Source organism: Raphanus sativus, chromosome 8, assembly GCF_000801105.2.
Source record: "Raphanus sativus cultivar WK10039 chromosome 8, ASM80110v3, whole genome shotgun sequence".
Lineage (NCBI taxonomy): Eukaryota > Viridiplantae > Streptophyta > Magnoliopsida > Brassicales > Brassicaceae > Raphanus > Raphanus sativus.
In genome coordinates this window covers 14,545,300-14,567,397 of record NC_079518.1, presented here as the reverse complement: position 1 = coordinate 14,567,397, position 22,098 = coordinate 14,545,300, and the positions used below count along the sequence as shown (strand labels likewise).

At 34.3% G+C, this 22,098-nt stretch overlaps 3 protein-coding genes and 1 pseudogene across 4 annotated transcripts; 3 read left to right on the top strand and 1 right to left on the bottom strand.

Moving 5' to 3' along the window:
- The first annotated feature begins 7,006 nt into the window (after positions 1-7,006).
- On the top strand, positions 7,007-7,586 carry LOC108820069 (defensin-like protein 242). Of its 2 annotated transcripts, none has more exons than XM_056992289.1 (2): positions 7,007-7,076; positions 7,268-7,586. In XM_056992289.1, the coding sequence occupies exons 1-2, from the start codon at positions 7,007-7,009 to the stop codon at positions 7,462-7,464; spliced, it is 267 nt and encodes an 88-aa protein (XP_056848269.1). In that variant the 3' UTR covers positions 7,465-7,586. The 2 variants fall into 2 exon arrangements, with proteins under 2 accessions (XP_056848269.1, XP_018448555.2); XM_018593053.2 differs by having other exon boundaries at positions 7,241-7,586.
- A 2,137-nt stretch (positions 7,587-9,723) lies between these two features.
- Positions 9,724-10,232, top strand: LOC130498992 (uncharacterized). The gene is made up of 2 exons (XM_056992869.1): positions 9,724-10,144; positions 10,186-10,232. Exons 1-2 carry the CDS (start codon positions 9,724-9,726, stop codon positions 10,230-10,232), a joined length of 468 nt encoding a protein of 155 aa, XP_056848849.1.
- Positions 10,233-10,279: 47 nt separating this feature from the next.
- Positions 10,280-12,220, top strand: LOC130494617 (uncharacterized; annotated as a pseudogene).
- A 3,749-nt stretch (positions 12,221-15,969) lies between these two features.
- LOC130498626 (uncharacterized) lies at positions 15,970-17,476 on the bottom strand. Its single transcript, XM_056992133.1, has one exon. It carries the CDS (start codon positions 17,471-17,473, stop codon positions 16,127-16,129), a length of 1,347 nt encoding a protein of 448 aa, XP_056848113.1. The 5' UTR covers positions 17,474-17,476; the 3' UTR covers positions 15,970-16,126.
- Positions 17,477-22,098: the final 4,622 nt, after the last annotated feature.

The window sequence follows — 22,098 nt, the reverse complement described above, 5'->3', positions numbered from 1 at the left end:
TGCACTAATGGAGTCTTTATTTCTTGTCAATTCTTATGTGAATTCATTTCACATTTTGACCAAGAGATTAAAGAGTAAAATTATTATTGTTTGACCAATTCAAACAAAATTATATACTTTAAAATGAATTTCTTTTTTATATTTTATCAAAATAAAAGATCAACATATATTTGGTTTGTAAGATTAAGTTAATGAACATGAAGTCCAACTAACAAATCAAAACTCAAATCCAAATTCAAATATCTAATGTGTGTATTTGCTACTTTATATAAGTTTCTCAAATCACACACATTAGACATCAATTTCTCATTCACACTAACTCTATTTTTAGCATATGAACACATTGCTCAAAAAATAATTCCAACAATCCTCCACATGAATAGAAATGACTCTAAACACTAGACTCGACAGACTTGACTTCCTAGACAAGACTCAACAAGACTCAACTAAGGACTTTTGAGAGTAAAAACAAAAAATCCATTGCATGATGAGTTGGTAGCAATTTTTCAGCCTTGAACCAGTCATTATTAATAACTATCAGATTTACTCGGCCAGGAGGTGGCCATGATGTCTTGAACCTCCCGGGCTTTGGTGTAAACCTAGACAATATCCAAAACACAGCTTCATTCTCTCACAGAACTAGGTTCTCTATTTTGTTCATTTTGGCTATGAACTGTCCTGGTTATCATGAGTGAACTTGGAGAATATAGCATTTCCTTCATTTTCCTAGAAACGGCCCCATTTCACACTCACTAGGTGATTTGCCATTTCTTTTGTTTAGAGGAGTATCATGTACTACTCCATTCATATCTCAAAACAATGGACACAAATCATTAAAAGCAAATGCTTATCCTGTATTCCTTACATGTAGCACTGTTTAATCATCATAGGAACTGAGTATAGACCGAAGTGCTTTTGGCAGATTTAGTTTCACTTAATTGTCTCCTTGAACCTATTTCTTGGGATTTCCAGTCAGTTAGGTAGAGTTACCGCAAAACCTCATCTTAATTCACAGACGACCCATTCCTTTTGATGATATTACAATTTAATCTCATGACACATCGTTAATAAAAGGATCCTAGGTTGTCATCAAAATAAACATAATCTCTTAAGATTAGTCGAGATAAATTGTCTAATGATTTTTGTCATCTTTTTGAAGATACAATTAACCATTATACACAAAACTTGGTGTATGACACTAGTTTTTTTTTAATTACATTTTGATAACTATCACTAAAGTTCATCTGACCTTTTGTCAGTGACTTTATATGATAAGCAAAGCTTCCCCCACATTTCTTGAGATAGTTCAAAAACATGCATATTTACATTTAACATCTCTCAAGAGTTTAAAAATTAAATCTACAACTCTTTTAGATTTAATTAAATAAAAGCAATTTCAAAAAATATTACAATTTTCTTTTAATGTATTTTATTCTCAGAAATCACATTTTACAAATAAATATTTTTATAGCTCTCTCAAGTTGATGTATAAATCTAACTTGTATATGTTTTGATTTTTTCCAAAACATATTTTTGCTTCTAGCAAATGTACATATCAATACATGATATTTTTGTACCATGAGAACCACCATTCTATATGGTTATTTTCAACCATATTGACTTTAAAAACTACAATATACATGTTAGTTTCAGTCATATTCATCTGAAAATTCTCGCTGGTTTTCAATGGTTAATCTTTTATAAAACGAGGATGACTATTTACTAAAATAAAACTAAAAGATTTGTCAAACGGTTCTAGCGGGAATTTAATGAACCTACTGAGGTAGTGATAGGTCAGTACTGAACCACTCGGATTTAAGTGCTTTTTCTAATGTAAATATGTAACTAGATTTTGATCCGCGCTTTCAAAGCGCGGATTTATTTTTCTTTATTTTTTTTTAAATTGACAAATATTTAGTAAATGTCATATTTCATATATTTGTTTTTTTATAAAAGATTTAAGCTTTTTATCTTTCTTTATCGTGTTTCATTTTAAAAGAGTATAGGCATGCGCACTATATCCGGATCCGAAGAACCAACCCGAAACCGACCCGAAAATCAGGATCCCGAAACCGATCGGACCCGGGGTAAATATCTGAATGAGTTCTAAATTGCTATATCCAAAGAACCGGTCCCGAACCTGACCCGAACCGAGAACCGAATGAGTACCCGTGATATCCGAAATGTTAATATATATCTAAAATATATGTTATAATTATATTTATAATTATTTTAATATTTTAAATTAATATTATAAGTTAACTATAGTAGTTATTATCGGTACTTTTGAGTATTTTGGATAAAATATGATAGTTTGGATAAAAATTTACCCAAAAAACTGTATAAAATGGATATTTTGGTTACTTTTGGTTACTTTTGGTTACTTTTGAGTAATTTGGATACAAAAATTTAAACCGAATCGGATACTCTGGTTACTTTGAGTATAAATAACCAAACCCGTTTTAGATACTTTGGTTATTTGGTTATTTTTCAGGTTCTTATGCATGATAACCGAACCCATCCGGACCCGAAAAGACCTGACTCGAACCCGACCTGAAATTTTATAATACCCGAATGAGATTTAATTTCAAAACCCGAAAAATCCGATACCCGAAAGAACCGATCCGTACCCGAATAGGTACCCGAACGTCCAGGTCTAATGATTAAATATGTTTAGAAAATTAAACTTTATTTTTAATGAATTAAGTTGGTATAACTCTGATAAATTTAATTTTATTATGTGGTTAATTTTTTAATAAAAAAATAAATACTTTTAATAAAGATTTATACTTTTCAATGAAAAAATTCAAATTTTTTTATGAATGCTTAAATTATATTAAAAAAACATAATAATTAAAATATTAAGAATGGTTGAAAATAAATTATTTGAACTTGAAGAAAAAAAATAAGAATTGGATTTGATTTTTTAATGAGTCCAAATGGCTCAAAAGAGATGATGTGGGCAGTGGGCTGGATCAAAAAAAAATGACCCAATATAGATGTGTTATTAATATTACTTGATTGCCCTTAATGAAATATACAATGTTAGTGAAGAAAATGGTATTTTTAGTAAAAAACCCAATAGAATTCTGCTTTAATAGTATAGATTAGACGACGTGACATAAGTGAAGGTGATTATTTGCTTTGGCCATTTTTTTCTTATGGCCCAACTGAAATGTACGATAGACTGTAGTCATGTTTATATATCTATCTATCTATCTATCTATCTATCTATACTATTAAAACTGAAGTACAAAATTGAAATGTTTGGAAACAAGGATAGTAGATTAAATGAATAAAAGGATAAAATTGGAGTGTTTGGAAACTTGAATAAAAAGACTAGAAAAATTTGGTGTGTTTGGAAACTTGAATATTAGTCTTAGTGAAATTTATTTGGATACATGAATAGTAGTATCTATTAATTATGTTTCCATATTTCACTTAATTTAACAATTTAATTAATTATATTACCTTAATAATAATTTACATCATTAATTATATTACCATAGTAATAATAATGCATATTTTATTTATTAGTTAATCAATATTAACTTTGTGCCAATTATCAAATCAAAATGTTAAATAATTAGGTTTTACATATAACTAAACGTTTGGTTTAGTTTATTTTACTAAAATATATTATTTTAGTTTCAATCGGTAGACCAATAAGGAAAAGAGTTCGCCCTAGTGAAACTCTCCCTGGCGCTCTTCCCAAGGTAGCCGCACAGACCTTCAAGATGGATTTCAAACGCCGGAGCTCCACCGTCCATGTCTCCTCCTCCTTCTAAGCAACCCTGGTAAAGCTCTTCATCGTGTCTTGTCCTTCTCCTATGGCTTCTTTGAACTCCAACGACATGACTCTTCCAGCCTCAATCGACTGTCTGTTACATCCTCCAAGACGAGCCAGATCTCATGCTCTCCTCCGGTCTGTGCCTAGTCCGCCGCCGTCGGAACACCAATTACCACTCGAGCCTCCAACCCACCAATACCTCCAGATCTGCCTCCCTCTTCACGAGCTCGACTTTCCTCTTCACCACTTTACATCACATCTGCCTCCTCTCCCCCTGATCTACTGTTGTGTCCGTCAATCTGTCGTCCAATTGCCTGCTCTCTCCTCATTGTCACACGACTTCGCTGCCGAGATCAAGCTAAATGGTACCTTGAGATCTGCTTTCATTATGTTGTGATGGATTTGATGAGCCTTGTTGAGCTCTCTTTAACCATCTCTGTTTTGACTCTCAAGACAATGTATTTCACTGGCCAGTGGATCAGTTTTGGTTTTAGCATGAGCTTCTGGCCCCGACACGGTAATGTCGATGTCCGAAGTATCAGCCTGACCATAACCTCCGTTGTTCCCTCGTCGAATACCGTCTTTAGCATCTCCCTGTCTCCAACACCTGCAACCGCTATGGGTCTCACCGTTCAGAAAGCACTACTCTTCAGATGCTCCCAGTCAAGCCAGGATGGCTTGAAGAGCCTGTCCCATTGTATGTTTGTTGGGAGCAGCAGCTTACAATTTCTCCCTCGGGTTCACATAGCCCTTTATCAGAGATTGATCAAGGAAGTAAACACAGTAATGGTTCTCCGTCAAGATCAGGTCAGACAAGCACCAAGGAACCATCCCGACACGGCCTGGAACAAAAAAAAATTGACAGCAAGATTGGGATGGATCTTCTCGAGTCCACAAATATCAGGACAACCTCCCGATTCTCTGATTCATGGATCAATGGGACAAAGCTTCATGGGATCACCATTTATCGCAGAGACTATTGCGATGCGATCTGCTCTCTACATGGCGTTAACTCTAGGTTTCTCATCCTGTAGGGTTTTCTCCGACAATTCAACGCTCACCCGAGCTATATCTGGCAACCTCTAGTTTAAAAAAGTCATCGGAATTGCCTCAAACGACATCCGTTCTATCTCCTCTGGTGTTGCATCAATCTGTTTTTATCATCTGTCGATCAGAGAACGTGATTGCTGGTTCTCTAGCCAATATGGCTCTTCAAACTTTCTCTTATGTGTAATGGACTCTTGAGTTTGGACCATGGTTTTGGGCTTATTCTCTATTTTTATTATTAATGAAATCTTCTGTGACAAAAAAAAGTTTTAATCGGTAGAAAATTACGTATCTAAAAACATAGTTCAAAGATATGTTTTTGTGAATAAAATAATAACTTAAATAAAAATAATTAACATGTGATACATTTATTGCCACTTAATTTTTCACTCCATATAATTTTTTTACTTGATAAAAAAACTATTTCTATTTCACTTAGTTTAGCCAAACACATATAAAGATTTTTTTATTAATTTATAAAATCAGTTAGACATGAACATTATCTTTCTATTTAGGTACATGTTGTTCATTTCGGGTATCGTTTTTTTTTGTTTTGAAACCAAGTCTTGCTTAAATATTATAAACTTATGTCTGGATTTTGAGTTGGGTTATTCTGGATCTGTATGAATTCGATTCTGATGTATACGAACCTAAAAATATCTAAATAACTAATGTATCTAAAACGGGTTCAGATATTTGTAACAAAAATAGTCATATAACCTGATTCGGTTCAGGTCTTTTGAATATCATTAGTTATATTATAATACATACATCTAAAATATATAACACTAATTATGAAAAATGAATATTGATGTATAAAAAACTCTTTTTTGGATCTGGATATATATCGATGTATAAAAAGACTCTTTCTGGATCTAAATAAATATCGATGTAGAAAATAACACCTAGAGTGTCTCTGGTAAAAATATCTAAATAACCACTATACCTAAAAATTCTGGATCTGGATGAATTCGGTTCTGATCTGGATGAATTCGGTTGAAAGTACGGGTATTATTTTCACTTTTATGAAATATATTATTCAATAATTAGAAACAAATAATATATTTTATAAAAGTGAAAAATAATATCCGCGTTTCGAAATCTAGTTTGTTAATTAAATATCATGGTTTTGAGATTTGTTTAATTTTTTAAAATAGGCGAACGTCAAATAGGGAATGAGTTGATGTGATGAATATTTTGTGAGATCCGTTGAATATATGATTAGGATTAGGCCTGGGCACGGATCGGATATTCGGGTTTTTGAAGGTATTTGTGATTTGCTTCGAATGTTACGGATATCTGATTTTTCGATTTGCTTTGCTTCGGAAAAATACGGATATTCGGAAAAACGGATATCCGGAAAATAAATAGATATTTGCGGATATTCGCGGATACTTACGGATCTCTCATTTGTTTTGATTAATACAAATAATCTTAAAAATTTGATACAAATTTGTTTTGTAAAATATATTTTTGCATGATATAAAAGATAAAAATTAAAAAAAAGCAATGAATCTTCATATTTTGTAAATTTTTAAACTTAGTTAAAATTATAATAACACAAAACTTAAAAAAAAATTATAATTATCGTAAATATTTTCTCTTTCTTTTATGTAATACTTTTATATAAGTAATAATATGAATAGAATCTATCAAATAATATATTAGAATAATAATTATATAATTTTATACATTTAAAACTTTAAATATAATCAAAATATACATGTATTTATATATTGACGGATCGGATCGGATATTCGCTTCCCAAAATTTTAATATTTGTGATTTGCTTCGATTTTGACGGATATTGAATTTTAGTATTTGCTTTGCTTCGAAAGCTTACGGATATTCGGAATTTTCGAATCGAATAGCAACGGATAACGAATCGAATCAAATTTAACGGATAAAATGCCCAGCCCTAATTAGGATGATGTACATAGCCTAAATAAAGAGAAAAGTGGATAATTATAATTGTGATTAAATTTAATGGCAATATATGGTAATGAAATATATCAGAAATAAATGTTATGCCATTAATAAAGGAAATCCAGGTTTAATTACATTTCCAGTATATAAGGTGCAAGAAGCTGCATAACAGCTCTATATATATGACAATATACAGCTAAAACAATAACACACAATCAACCAGCTACATCCGAAAGAAAAGAGATGAAGTTCGCTGCAGTCCTTTTGGTTTCTTTTGTCCTATTCTCTCTTATCGACGCCCACTTCTCACAAGGTAATATATTAATAAATACTCTAATAAATATTGTGTTAAAAAAATATATATTAATAATACATAAGTATCTATTATCATACTTGCACAGTTTTGCTCACCACAAAAACTGTTTGGGTTAAAATAATTCTCTTCTTTTTTTTTCTCTGACATGTAAAACAAACCAGAGGTACCAGTTTTTGCACCAATACCAGAACCAGTTTACTGTCGTTCGAGACAAATGTTCAATGGATCATGCACAGACAGAGGCAGTTCAAGCGCCACTTGTTTCCTTGACTTCTTGGGTGCACGAAGTGCAAGTGAGATGCCTAAGAACTGCCATTGCACTCCTAAACCCAAAAACATGCGTCTTTGCGAATGTCAAGTTGTTTGCACGGATTGTTGTAACTAACATCTACCAACTAAGTATGTTTACTTAGAGTTACAAAAAGTAACTAATGTTTATGTTTACTTATTTTCAGCATATTTTCAATTATTATCAAATAGTAGGCATCAATAGTTTCCTTTATCTCATACACATTGTATGGGTTGGACTACTTTAAGAGATTTGAATGCAATATTTTCTTCGTTACATTAATTGCTTTTCGAAACATGATTATTAATATTTTAACTAGATCTTTACCCGTGCAACTGCACAGTATTTATTTTTATTTTTATTTTTTTTTTGTTTGTATTGAATGATGCTTTTGTCCAAGTTAATTGTATTACAAGGAATTAATTTTGCGGCATTTAAAAATTTATCGGTGTCATATAAAAAATCAAACATCAGAAAAGTGCATCCACGTGGATGCTACTTTTAAAATTTATAAATAAATATTAGTTTTGTATAACTGATAATATATATTTTAAAAATTTAACTGTTTAAATAATTGGTTAGTATGACATTTCTAAATACAATAATTTTATATTTTATATTGATTAATTTTATTTATCTTGTAAATCATCAATTGTATAATCCATATATTTAGAATTTGACATATATATCTGCACAAATGAACTTTTATATTTTTATGGATTAAAAACTTATGATAATGTATAATAAAAATATTTTATATACTATTTAAAATATATGGTGCTATATATTTTATAATTTTCAACATTTGAAAAAAATATATATATATATATATATATATTATATAAATGATTCATTTTATATGAATTTTATTTTATTAATAATAAATAATAAAAATATAATTATATAAATTTAAAACAATATTGTTCATTAATTATTTAAAACTAGATTTCTTAATTATTTCCAAACATACATATAATAAAAAAATGGAAAAGACAAAAAATATTAAATCTAGGTTTATTAATTATTGATACCATGATTTTGGAAATGCATTAATTAAACATAAAAGTCAAAGTCTTAAAAAGTAATTTAATTAATAATTTCAATGTCATAACTTTGTAAATACATTGAAAATAAGTATTTTATTTTTGTATATATAATATAGATCCATTTGGCTCTAGTCTCACAACTGGACCGATTGATTAAATAGAAAATTGGCAAAATCGGACACATTCAACTTGAATTTCTCACATTACTTAATCAATATACTTTGGGGAATTAAGATTTAAATTAATTTTAATACCACATTAACCCTAGAAAAATTAAATCATTGAATAAACTAAAAATAAAATACTAATTTGTACATTTTTAACATTAAAAAGAAAAGAATTATGGTAACCAAATCAAGCTTGGTATCTAATCTGTTTTTAACGGAAAAACATAGCTTTTTGCTTTCGGACATGGTTCAACTCTGCGAGTCAGGCACATCTATCATGGTTTCAATCTGAGAACATAATCTTCTTTGGGGTTTTGTTCTCTTTTGATCAGCTCCAAAGCTGAAATCCACTCATGATATCGACATTCTTTGGCGATGCCAATGGATACGCGAGTGCCGACGAGGCTTTGTTTCATTGGTTTTCAGCGTAGACTTGAAGCTTCATATATTTGGTTTGCTTTTGGAGTTGGGATCGTGAACAACTCCATCATCATCTCCATCATCACGCTCTCCTTGTTGCAATTATTTTCTGAATACTAGATCTTTGGCTTGTTGCTTTAATTTAGAGTTGTAATCTTGGTTTAAAAAAGCGAGCGCTTTTGGCGCCATGACGCTAAGCGACACAAAGCGAGGACCTCATCGCCAAGGAAACCCATAACCAGTCGAGGTATCTAAAACGCTCGCTTTATCTCGCTTTTCCTTGATTTTCATATTTTGCAAAAGCGGTAAAAGCGGCGATTTGTTGTACCTACACAAAAATGGCATTTTTATTCAAAATTGTACAATTAACTAAAACAGTTTAGAAAGAATATATTCTAGACGTGTAGAGGAGGTATCCACAATCCCACTAACGTAGGATACAATCCCACTAACCCTACTACTTCTTCTCTTATATAAATAAACCTACAAACCTTAAGTAAAATCATTAGCTTCTCTTCTCTTAAACTTACGGCAGTAGCTTCTCTTATCGTTTGCAAGGTTCTTAGTTGATTAGATTTATCTTCTTTACGCTTGTTCTCAATCTTTGTTTAGATCATAGTTTCTTCTTCTTAAGTTTGTAGCTTTTTTCTATAATAAATGTTTGTGATCATGTATTTTTTATACATAGACTCATGTTGTAGGTGATCATGTTGTAGGTGATCATGTCTGACGCTGGAGCTGGAACATCTCAAGCACGAGGGTCTCAAGGAGGAGGCCAACAAGTGGATCCGGGGAGAAAGTATGGGACCATGGTCAACAACAACGTCAACCATTGGAAGTGTATTTTCTGTTACAAGGTGCTAACTGCTGGCATTTCACGCTTGAAGCAACATCTTGTTGGAGGGCATAAGAATGCAAAGAAGTGTCCAATCTGTCCAGAACATGTTAGAGCTAAGCTGCAGAACTACATGGTGAAAAAAGCTGAAGAAATAGCAGCTCTAGCTATGCAGTTTCAACCTGCTGTGCGTGAAGAAGATGTGGAGGACGTAGATGCTGATCAGCCAAAACGCAAGGGTATCAAGAGGAAGAATCGTGGACCTCTGGATAAGTTTGTGACGTCTATGCCTCCAGACGTCTTGAAAGGCAGAAAGGATTTGAAGGGAGTCTTGGGAGTTTGTGACAAGGAGCTAAGAGAGAAAGTTTGTGGAGGCATAGCAAGGTGGTTTTATGATGCTGGCATTCCTTTTAATGCTGCTACACACGACAGTTTCAAGGAGATGACTGAGTTGATTGGGCAGTATGGTATGGGATTAAAGCCTCCTTCAATGTACGAGCTCCGATTCAATTTACTTCAGAACGAAGTAGCAAACGTTGATGCTCAGCTAGTTGGTCACAGAGAGGAGTGGGCAGTGAAAGGATGCTCCATCATGTCTGATGGATGGCGTGATTCTGTGGTGCAGAAGGACATCGTGAACTTTCTGGTTAACTCACCGAAGGGTTATGTGTTCATCAGGTCTAAAGAGGTGTCTGAAGTTGTGAAAGACGCAACATTGCTGTTCAAGCTTCTGGATGATATGGTTGAGGAAGTTGGAGAGATGAACGTCGTTCAGGTTGTGACTGACAATGCTTCCAACTACGTGAAGGCTGGGAAGCTGCTTGAAGCTAAACGCCCACATCTGTTCTGGACTCCTTGTGCTGCCCATTGTCTTGATCTGATGCTGGAGGACATCGGAAAGGTGCAAGCTGTTAAGGATGCTATGAAGAAGTGTATGTTTGTCAATGCATACATCTACTGCCGTGTTCCTCTGGTCAATATGATGAGAAGGTTCACGAACCAGAGGAACTTGCATAGGCCTGCTGTAACTCGTTTTGCAACTTCCTTCATCACAATCAGTCAATTTCACCTTCAACAAGCCAATTTGAAGAAGATGGTGACCTCAGAGGAGTGGAACAAGTCGAAGTGGCCTAAGGAAGCAGGAGCAAGAAAGATGAAGCAGTATATCCTTCAAGAGGGCTTCTGGAGGAACGTAGCTTATGCTCTTAAGCTAACTTGTCCCTTGGTGAAGGTCCTCCGGATGGTTGATGGTGAGAAGAAGCCAGCAATGGGGTACATCTATGCTGCAATGGATATGGCAAAGGAAACTATTGCTAAGAGTTTCAAATGGAAGAAAGAGAAGTATGAGAAGGTCTTTGAGATGATAGACAATCGCTGGAACTGCCAGTTACATCAACCACTTCATGCAGCAGGTTATTTCCTCAATCCAGCTGTTCATTATGCTCATACGGTTGATGTTTGTTGTGAGGAAGTGGAGACTGGCTTGTATAACTGCATCACAAGGCTGGTTCGAGAGCTGCTGTTCAAGACAAGATCATGGTGGAGCTTGAAGTCTTTAAGAATGCAGGTGGGCTCTTTGGTCTTCCCATGGCTATTAGGCAAAGGGAGATGAAATCACCAGGTACGTAGAATTGTTTTAAACACTGCACTGCGATGTATTCTTAAACTGATTTTTATTTTTTATTTTTTTTGCAGCTGACTGGTGGTCAACATACAGATCATCAGCTCCAAATCTCAGAGACTTTGCAGTCAAGGTGCTAAGTCTTACATGCAGTGCAACAGGTTGTGAAAGAAACTGGGGAGTCTTTCAACTTGTAAGTTTTTCACAATCTTTATATTTACACTGTTTTACATGAACTATATCTATATATGACGTGACTGATACTCTGATATTTGATAAAACTCAGCTGCATACCAAGAGAAGGAACTGACTAGCTCAAGGCCGATTGAATGACATGGTGTTTGTCAAGTACAATCGTGCTTTGCAGCGTAGGATGAGGAGAAATGATGCCAAGGATCCAATTCTGTTGGATGAGATAGATGATAGCAATGAATGGCTAATGGGGAAGATGGATGGGAACTCATCCAATGATGAAGATGATGATTTTGTCCATGATGATGAAGACTTGACATGGAGTGTGGTGAGCGAAGCAGTAGGAGCTGAAGAACCTAGCTACACTACTAGGGGAGCAAAAACTGCTAAGGACAACAAAGGGAAAGAAAAAGCTACTCCTTCAACTCAGAGCAAGCGCTATGGTCCATCACCTTCTCATTTGGAGTTGGTTGATGAAGATGATGACGTTGAAGGGGAGTTAGAAAAAGATGCTAGCTTCTGGAAGGATTTGGAATTGGAGTATGAGGAGAGTGGTTCTGAATCTGAGTAGAGATTCTACTCAGATTGGTGTTTTTATTTGCTTTTACTTTGGTGTTTTAGTTGCTTTTGAATTTGGTGTTTGCATTTAATATTTTCAGTGTTTTGCTATTTGAACCTTTCAATTTTATTATATGAAGTTGGTTTTTTTTTTTTGTCTTTCTTAAACTTTACGTAATACATATTGTATAAGTGTTTTGTAGGTTACCTTGTCTGTTGCAGGTAGGCAAAGCGCTCGCTTTGAGGCGCCATGGCGGTCAGCGCTAAGCTCTCACCTCCTCGCTTCGTCTCGCCACACGATTTTTCAAACCAAGGTTGTAATCTCTTCGGCTACAATCATTATCAGCGTTCATCACCATTCTGATCATCTTAGTTCATCACTTGATAACCAATTATCATAATATGAGGCGAAGGCACAAAAATTGGGTTAAGAATTGCTTTATGGACATCGATATTTGAAAAGAATGGATGGTGAACCGCATCACCAAGAATTGTTAGCCTTTGGTATAGTGTTTTTTTCATCACGTCAAAGAATTTCACTGAATTCTTTAAAAATATATGGAACTGTATCAAGTCAATCAATGTCTTTTGGTGATAATTAACAAAAGGAAAGATATTGTTCCATGTTCCACAGCCTATACACATTGAACATAACCGATAGCTTTCATTCATTTCTTTTACCATGTAGCAAAAATACAGATGACAAATGATGATGCAAGACCAAGAGAGTAGGAGATCAAGGAAGAAGTAGGGATGTTTACTCAAACATTACATATTTTAGGATAATTAAGGAAAACCATACACATATGTTTGTATTACTGTTATTTTTTTAATATCAAACATGGTTTCTTTACGTTATGAAAAAAATATATTTACAATAATGCCATTAATTTTTAATGTCACGTAAGCATATACACATTAAACATAGTCGATAGCATTCATTTATTTCTTTTACCGTGTAGCATAAATACATATGAAGAATGATGATGCAAGACCAAGAGAGTAGGAGATCGCGAAAGAAGTAGAGAAGTTTACTCAAACATTACATATTTTAGGATAATTAAGGAGAACCATACAATTTTTTTTATTACTGCCATTTTTTAATACCAAGCATGCCTTTTTTACGTTATGATAAAAAACATATTTATAAGTCACATAGAAATTTGGTTCCGTGTTTTCATTAAGTCAGCCGTAAAATGCAAAATACACCGTTGCGGCTGAGTTGATGTTACATTGTAGATGAATTAAACAACGTGGCTAGCTTAAGAGAAAACAACTGATTTAAGAACATAAGTCAACCTTTACTGGCGGCTGATTTACAGAAATATGGCTGATTTATGGGATAAATACTGACTTACGTACACAAGTTACGACTGTCTTATACATTTGCGGTGTGATTTCTAAAAAAATTGGATGAGCTGTAATTAAGACACAACTGAGTTAATTTTCCCCCGCTGAGTTAATGAACATCGACTGGCTAAGTTATTAAATTTACGGCCGACTTATGGGAGGTTGTTACGGCTGAGTTATATTTAATCAGCCGTAATTGGATGGATTAACAGTAAACTCAGCTTATTTACGGCTGGCTTATTAGCGAAAGATTAATTACTAGAATAACATTCATTTACAGCTAATTTATTTGACGATACGGACAACTTATTATTTTCCATGGTATTTTTGGCTATTTATTATTTCCCATGATAATTACGGCTGATTTTTAGCAAAATTTTAATTATTGAAATAGTATTCATCGTTTGGCGGCTGACTAACCTATTTTCCATGTTATCCGCCATGTCATCAACTCATCACTAATGTTACAATAGTAAATAAGGGTCTAGTTATTCTTCATTATTCATCGTCGTTACCTAACTTCTTCATCTTATTCTTCATATTTCTCTGAGATCTTATGGATCTGGTAATTATTGTTTTCGCAACTAAATCTAAAAAATATAGATTTTTAAAAAATTGAAAATCCGAGACAGATCTACTATACTCGTCGTCGTTTTCGATGATGATCGGTTAAAGAAGAAGCTTCCTCTTTTCTAGTGCCATGTATGGTGGTCCGACATCCTGCTGCTCCCTCTCTCATTGAATTCGTCGTGTTGCATAAGTAGAAAGACTCGAAAAGAGAGATTAAGAAGTTAGATCCCGTAAAATGGAAGAGAAGGAGAAAGTTGAACAAAAAAAGTAAGAAAAAGAGAGAAGACGAAGAAAATGATGAATTTGAAATCTGATTTTATATGTTTGATGACTCAGATGGTCCGTCATCTGAGTATGATAACTTTACTTCATACACTGAGTCTCCAACACATACGTTATGCCTGAATTATGCATACGTCACGGCTAAGTTATACATGCATTACGGCTGAGTTGCATATGTTACGGCTGAGTTTAACCCTAAACTATAAACCTAAAATCTAAACCTAAACTTTAAACTTTAAATAATAAAAAATATTAGATCTAATGTTCAAAAGATAAACCTTATAATTTTTATAACTTTATAGTTCTGTAGTTTAGAATTTGAGGATCAAATTTATATTGTGTTCAGAGTTGAAAGAATGATGTTGCTCCGCCCGAAATACGAAACACCGTGAAATAAACTACACTCGGCGGCTGAGTTATATGACCGTTACGGCTGGTTTATACCATTCATATATATTACGGCTGAGTTTAATCTAAACTATAAAACTAAACTCTAAACCTAAATCTTAAAGCATATTCTCCATCGTCCATAGCAGTGCTTCCACTTCTGAGTGCAGAGATGATTCTCTTCTGGGGAAATTCCGTGTTCCCATGAGTTGAATGTTTCCACTACTATCTATCCAGACCTATCCACATCCAATAAATTGACCATGAAATGTCCAGTATCCATCTAGCAAGCAAATATTGCCCAAGCTTATGACTTGGGATTCCTCTTTATTGTTCTCTTGTACCACTGGTGGTACCATCTGGTTAATTTGCATTAAACCAAGCTTGACATTCACTCTAAGCATATCGCACTAGTTCCAGGGGATCTTTGTCTATCCCCTTAAAGAGTTTGTCATTTCGAGCATTCCAGATGAACCAAATTATCTAGGGATAAGGATCCATGTCTTGTTCTGATTCGATTATACTGTTCTTCCGCCAAAACAGATAATCCATATTCGTGTAGATGTTTGGTGCTGGAAAAACACTCGGACTCGTTGGAATTGATGAAAGTAACCAAATTTGTAGAGCAGATGGACATTCGAATATAACATGAGTTACCAACTCTTTTGGTTCACCACACTTTGGGCAATAATTGTCACATCTCATATTATCCCGTACTAAATTCTTCGTTATCACTTACTAATCACTATATATAATATCTAATTATATATATATATATATATATTGGATCAAGTTTATGGATATCTAATTTTTTTCTCAAAAGTGATAATATGCATGTCTTGAGAGGGCCCACTTCCAATACAGTAATATTATAAAATGCTCACGAGAAATGTCAGATGTGGCTCCGTGTCTGTTTCAAGTGGTTTGACACTATTACTCATACGAACCGTTCCACTCAAACAAAAGAAAAGAGAACAAGAAAATGACGTGTTACAAAAAAGGAACAAGAAAATGACTAACACAAACTTCATATATGAATAAAAATGAAAGTGAATAGATAAAGCAGGGAATGTCAAGATATCACGAAAAAGAGTGATGGAAAATTTCTGGTTGAAGGCCCTTTCTCAAAAAAAAAAAAAAATCTGTTGGCAAAATTTAAAATGGAGTAATATAAGAAACGTAATGAATTAAGTTTCAAGATAATGGAGAGATCAACAACACAGATGAGCTGGAAGTAAAAGAAGGAAAATTAGTCCAAGCATTTAAAAATACATATCAAACTGAGATTCATTTTATTTTCCACGCAATATTGTAGACGGGTGCAACAAGTTTATGCTTCTTGTGTATCCGGCACTGATTGAGAGAACGGCTGCTGAGGTAGTGGTTTAAGTTGCGAATGTTGTGGTGGTGGCTGCAGATTTCGTGGTGAATATTGTTGATATCCATGTGATTGATATTGAGGCGACATATATATTGGCACTAGTCCGTTACTCGGCGCAGCATTTGTACCTTGTTGAACAGTCACATAACTTGAGGTCAACTGTATCGGATCTGATGACGCGTATGAATGAGGCGAGACCGGTAGATACATGATATATGGTTGGGATGTTGTCGACGGTGTTGGAACCGTTGAAACCCTAAGTTGTTCCGCAAGAAACCTATATGTGAAGCTCACAACACCTTTTTTCCCGTAAGGACCCGTCAAAGCGTGCGTTTCTAACTTCATACCGTTAGCTTCACCATTGGCTGGAGGGTTTGAGCCTAATAGTTGTTTCATTGGAAGTCTGACAAATCCGATTTCCTTATCACCAAGGAAAGGCCTATGGCTCATGAGTTCCACAAGGAGCATCAAACGCCCTTCTTGAGCTATCTTCTCATCAAGTGAAAACTTAATCATCTGGTTCCATTTCGGGTTTGTATTTGCGGAGAAAGCGACAGGGGTATTGATCCTGTCCTTAACTTTCCTGTCCTTAAGGATCGCAACTGAAGCATATACGTCCATAGCGGAGAAGGCGTTGACATCTTCAATGTCTTTGGCAAACTTGATCACAATCTCTAGGATCAGTTTGGTCGTGGTGGTTTGAAACCGAGGGGAAAATACGACAGGCTGACCAGATATTGCTGGTTCAGGGTTTGGATAAACGGGTTGACCAATTGATAGGGAATGATCTTGAGGCAATGGAGGATACGAATCATCAACCGGCAGTGGTTTAAACCGGTACAAGAGGCACAACCTTGCGTTGGTACTTCCTTCCTCTTTGACTTTGATAGGGCAAGTCATAGACTTCATTTTATGGACGTTACCGTGTCCAAACGGCCGTGGATCTGAGGCAAAAAGTTCCTGAACAGAGACATTGACTTCTCCAAGATAAAGGTCATCCTTCCGTTCGAGCCAATAGTTAAATAACTCGACCTTGAGGGTTAACCGGCCTTCACGGGCTGCTTCTTCGTTGCACGGAAACTTAACGGTATGATTCCACGTCGGATTAAAACCACCATCGTAGTCGATGGGTGTTTTAGCCGTTTGCGTCTTGTGAGTACCTTCGCCGTGAATTGAAACGACGGCGTATACGTCCATCTTGTCAGTGGCATCGACATGGCTCAGGTCACTGGCTGATACAATTTTGAGCTCAAGAACTGGGTTCTCTATGGCTCTTTGCAACTCTGAGGAAGCCATTTTCAGAATGTCTTTTCTTGTGATATCTTAACAAATGTGAAATAAGATATATACAAGTTTGCGTGTGAACATCTTCTATAATTAAAATGTTATAAAACTATAGAAAGATAACATGGATGGCATATCTCGAGTCAACGTTAGTTTAATATCTTAAAATTTTACCAAAAAAAGAAGCGTTAGTTTAATATTACCAAATTATAAAAAGATAGACAATATGTCCATGTTGTAGCCTTGTAGGATACATATCGTATTATCACGCACCAAATTCTTGTCAGACACTTCTATCAACATATATGTACTATAAGAAAGAGTTTAGATAAGTAACGATAACTGAATAAAATGAAGCTATCTTCGTGCAAAAAGTTCTACAAATGTGTCAAAAACATATAGATGTGCCACGAACATATATCTCAAATATGCGTATATTTAGACAAATTTTCCAAAGAAATATAGTAAACATGTCTATGTCGAGTGCTGTCCCACTAGCACAATTTTATACATCATACCACAGATGTATAAGACTTGGTATTTGGGATATTCTATATAAGAAAAAAAGAGAATTCAAAATAAACACATCTTTCTTTCTTTCTTTATTATTCTTTCTTTTATCGGATGTTTATTACTGAATGAGCCAAAAGATGACAACATTTTAGGTTGTGAAGGACCTTACATAGTTGACAAAAAAAAAAGAAGGACCTTACATAAAACATTAATTTGATAGTGTGTTGTTGCTTGACAGTCATGAATGGAGAGGTATGGCCTACAAAATCATGTGCCATGCAGCCTTTTATTACGCTCTGCCTGGAGTACATATATGATGATCGATGATGTGCTGTTCGTTCAAGGCGCCTAGCCGCATAGGTGTGATTTTGTAGCTATAGATAAACAGAAGCCCAAGATGTGTGTGGAAGGTAACATGTTCTAGACGAGACCAAATTCATAAAGAGTGATTAGTCACATGTAATTTTAGTATATCGAATTTATATACGTTTGTGTTATTTTGTAGGATAACTCCTATTACTGAAACCCTAAACATCATTTTTATTATATATGATTGAACGAATATCAAATTAAAGATTAATTCATAGAGTGAATAAGCCTTCGAAAGCTGCATCCTTGTTGATGGATAACTAAATATTGTCTCCTTAGAGGCTAGAGCTGCAACGAGGCAGAGAGAAGAATCCAATACTGATCATATGGCTGACGTCAATGACTTAGATTCTTAGCTCGAGGGTTGGATTCTTTCCTTTGCCTCTTTACAGCTCTAAGGGAGACATTCACGGGAGAGTAATGGAGTCTTGACCTGGCCATTTAGTAACAGATAAAGGTATTATTATAAAGCTATATATGAACTGAACACAGCTAGAAACCAAAGTCAACTTATGAACTACACACGCACGTATATTTTACGTTGCACGATCGCAATCTCACAAACTACAATATTAAATAGAACCCCATCGTAATAAAATGACAAGTCATGGAATCAACTATGAGAGCTATCTATCTCCACAAATACATCTATTCATGGATCATATCATCTCCTCAAATCTGGATAGTTAGCTCTCATATATAGTACATACTTCTTAAATGCTGCAGATCATCTTCGCCTCTCGCCAGTTTCACACACCTTATCCAATTACAACAATTGGAAGTTTGTGATGACCATTGCTTTAGAATCTAAGAAAATGGAATTTCATTGACGGAACTTTGCCAATGCCATATAAATCTGATTCATTGTTCAAGATCTGGAATCCATGAAATAGTATGGTTAAATCATGGCTTCTATAGGCATGTTGATCAGGAAATATGATATCATATTGTATTCCAATGATGCGCCTAAGATTTGGCAGATCTATTAAAAAGATTTCAAGTTAGGAACATACCTAGACTTTTGGGCTGTTCATTTCACCCTCTGTCATCTTCATCCATCTGATCCATTTATATGATTCATCCAGATAATCCATCCAAATTTTATGAGATTGTTTATTTGTCTATCCAGATGTTTCATATTCTAAATGAACTTATGTTTGTTTTTTTTTTTTTCATTTCTATCCAAATGAGTTTACCAAACAAATTACTAATATACATTTTTTTTATTTAACCATATTTTATTTTTTGTTTCACTAAATTATTTTTATTAACTGTTTAAAATAGAATTATTTTAAACTATGATTTTGGCGAGAAAACACTTTTTGCAGATTAGAGGAAAACTGCATTTTTGTGGTACTAACGAGAAAAACGTTTTTACGGTTTCTACGAGAAAACACGCTTTTGTGGTTTTGGCGGAAAAACGCGTTTTTGCGGTTTCGATGAGATAAAGCATTTTTACGGTTTCGGTGAGAAAACACGTTTTTTGCGGTTTCGGTGAAAAAACATGTTTTAGCTGGAAAACGTGGCGGGAAAACGCATTTTTGCGGTTTTGGCAGGAAAACACGTTTTGCGGTTTTGGCAGGAAAACACGTTTTTCGGTTTTGGCAGGAAAACATGTTTTTGCGATTTTAGCAGAAAAATGCATTTTGCGGTTTTGGCAGAAAAACATGTTTTTGCGGTTTGGCAGAAAAAAACGTTTTTGCAGTTTTGACGGTTTTGGCGGGAAAAATGTGTTTTTACTGTTTTGACAGGAAAATGCGTTTTTGTTGTTTTGGCGGTAATATATGTTTACGTTGTCTTGGAAGGAAAATGTGTTTTTTTTTGTAGAAAAATGCAATTTTTTGTTTTAGCGGCCGGGAAAATTTGTTTTTGTTGTTTTGACGAGAAAATGCATTTTTAGTGTTTTGTGAGAAAATTTTGTTTTTGTTGTTTTGGTAGGAAAATGTGATTTTGTTGTTTTAGTGGGAAAATGCATTTTTGCGGTTCTCACGGGAAAATGCGTTTTTCGATTTTGGCGGAAAAATGTGTGTATGGTTTTGGTGGAAAATGTGTGTTTTGTGGTTTTATCATTTTTTGTAAGTGACAAAAGAACAAAACTTGGTTCACCCTCTCTGGTGAACTCTCAAATTCACTTCAAATGTTAGCATCAATCAAAGTGTCATGTAGGATTAGTAAAAAAAGAAAATAAAATAAAAAATAAAAAAATAGGGAAAGAGGTGAAAAAGACATCGACTAATTCTTTTAACGCCAACCATGGATTCTTCTTCATCATCCACACAGAATATTGAAAGCTTTGTTTGTCAAATTGGTAAACCCAAAACACTAAACCCAAAATCCTTGGAACCTTAAACACTAAACAATAAACCCTAAACTCTTGGGTAAACCCTAAACCTGGGAAAATTCTAAACCCTTGAAATATCTTTTTATCCAAGGATTTAGGATTTACCCAAAAATTTATGGTTTAGTGTTTTTGGTTTATGGTTTAGTGTTTTGAGTTTAGATTTAGACACCAGTTTGACAAATAAAGCTTTAAATATTCTGTGTAGATGATGAAGAAGCTTTCAATATTATGTGTAGATGATGAAGAAGAAGCCATGGATGGCTTTTTAAAAAAAATTGTCAATGTCTTTTTTTTTTTTTTTACTAATCCTACATGACATTTTGATTGGTGCTAACATTTGAGATGAATTTGAAACTTCATCATAGGAGGTAAACCCAATTCTCGTTCAAATTATAAATACCAGTTCTTATGTAAACCCAAGTCTTGTTCAAATTATAAATACCAATTCTTATGCCAACAAACAAGAACCGAGACATAAAAACGTAAACACATGACAAATCACACACGACTAGCAAAACAAACCATTAAAACTTCTCACAAAAAAAAAGATTCCACACTCACACTCACACTCACACTCACACTCACACTCACACTCACATTTAGATGTAGATTTTCTTTCCACAGAACAATTTTCACAAATATTCTTGAGATTCCTCAGCTTGCATTTGACTCTTTATCTCCTTCTTTTAAGAGGGATACACAATGATAACCCACTGAACATCATCGATATCCCTAACCTCATATCGAGCAAAGCCAGCTTCTTTAATGACAAAGTCCCACTCTTTCAGAGTCCTTTCCTTACCTGAGCCTGTGTGAACCATCATTATCATATCAAGTGCCAATCTCACATACTCTAATTTCTCATCTCTCTCTTCCATTATCATCGTTTTTTTCTTTTCTCCGACTACAGGTTCCACTATTAATACTTTTCCAGTTTTTGGTGGGAGCGCTTCTTTACAGTTCTTCAATATTTTTATGCAGTCTTCGTCTCCCCAATCGTGTAACACGGACTGTAATTTATCACAAATTTTATTCTTAGAAGTCCATATAGTATCATTGTTATGATAATGTATTTTTTCCTTCAAAATAGTTAATAGTCCAAGCTTAAGATAAATAGTTTAATGATATACATACCTCTCCGCTGAAGAAAGATATAGAGAACAACTTTAAAAGATACTAGATTTTGGGTGGGTATATTCTTTTATTTTAAATTTAATTTTTTATATTTGTTTTTTTCTTTCTGATTATATTTGTATTTTTGTAATCATATTTGTGTATAAATTTAGATCAAAATATATTGTAATTTAAAAATTGATCCGGTATACCCACGGTTAAGGCTGAGTTGCGGATCGAACTCGCCTCACTGACCCGCCAACCCGCAGATTTTCAACTTTATTTTGGTTAAAAATATGAC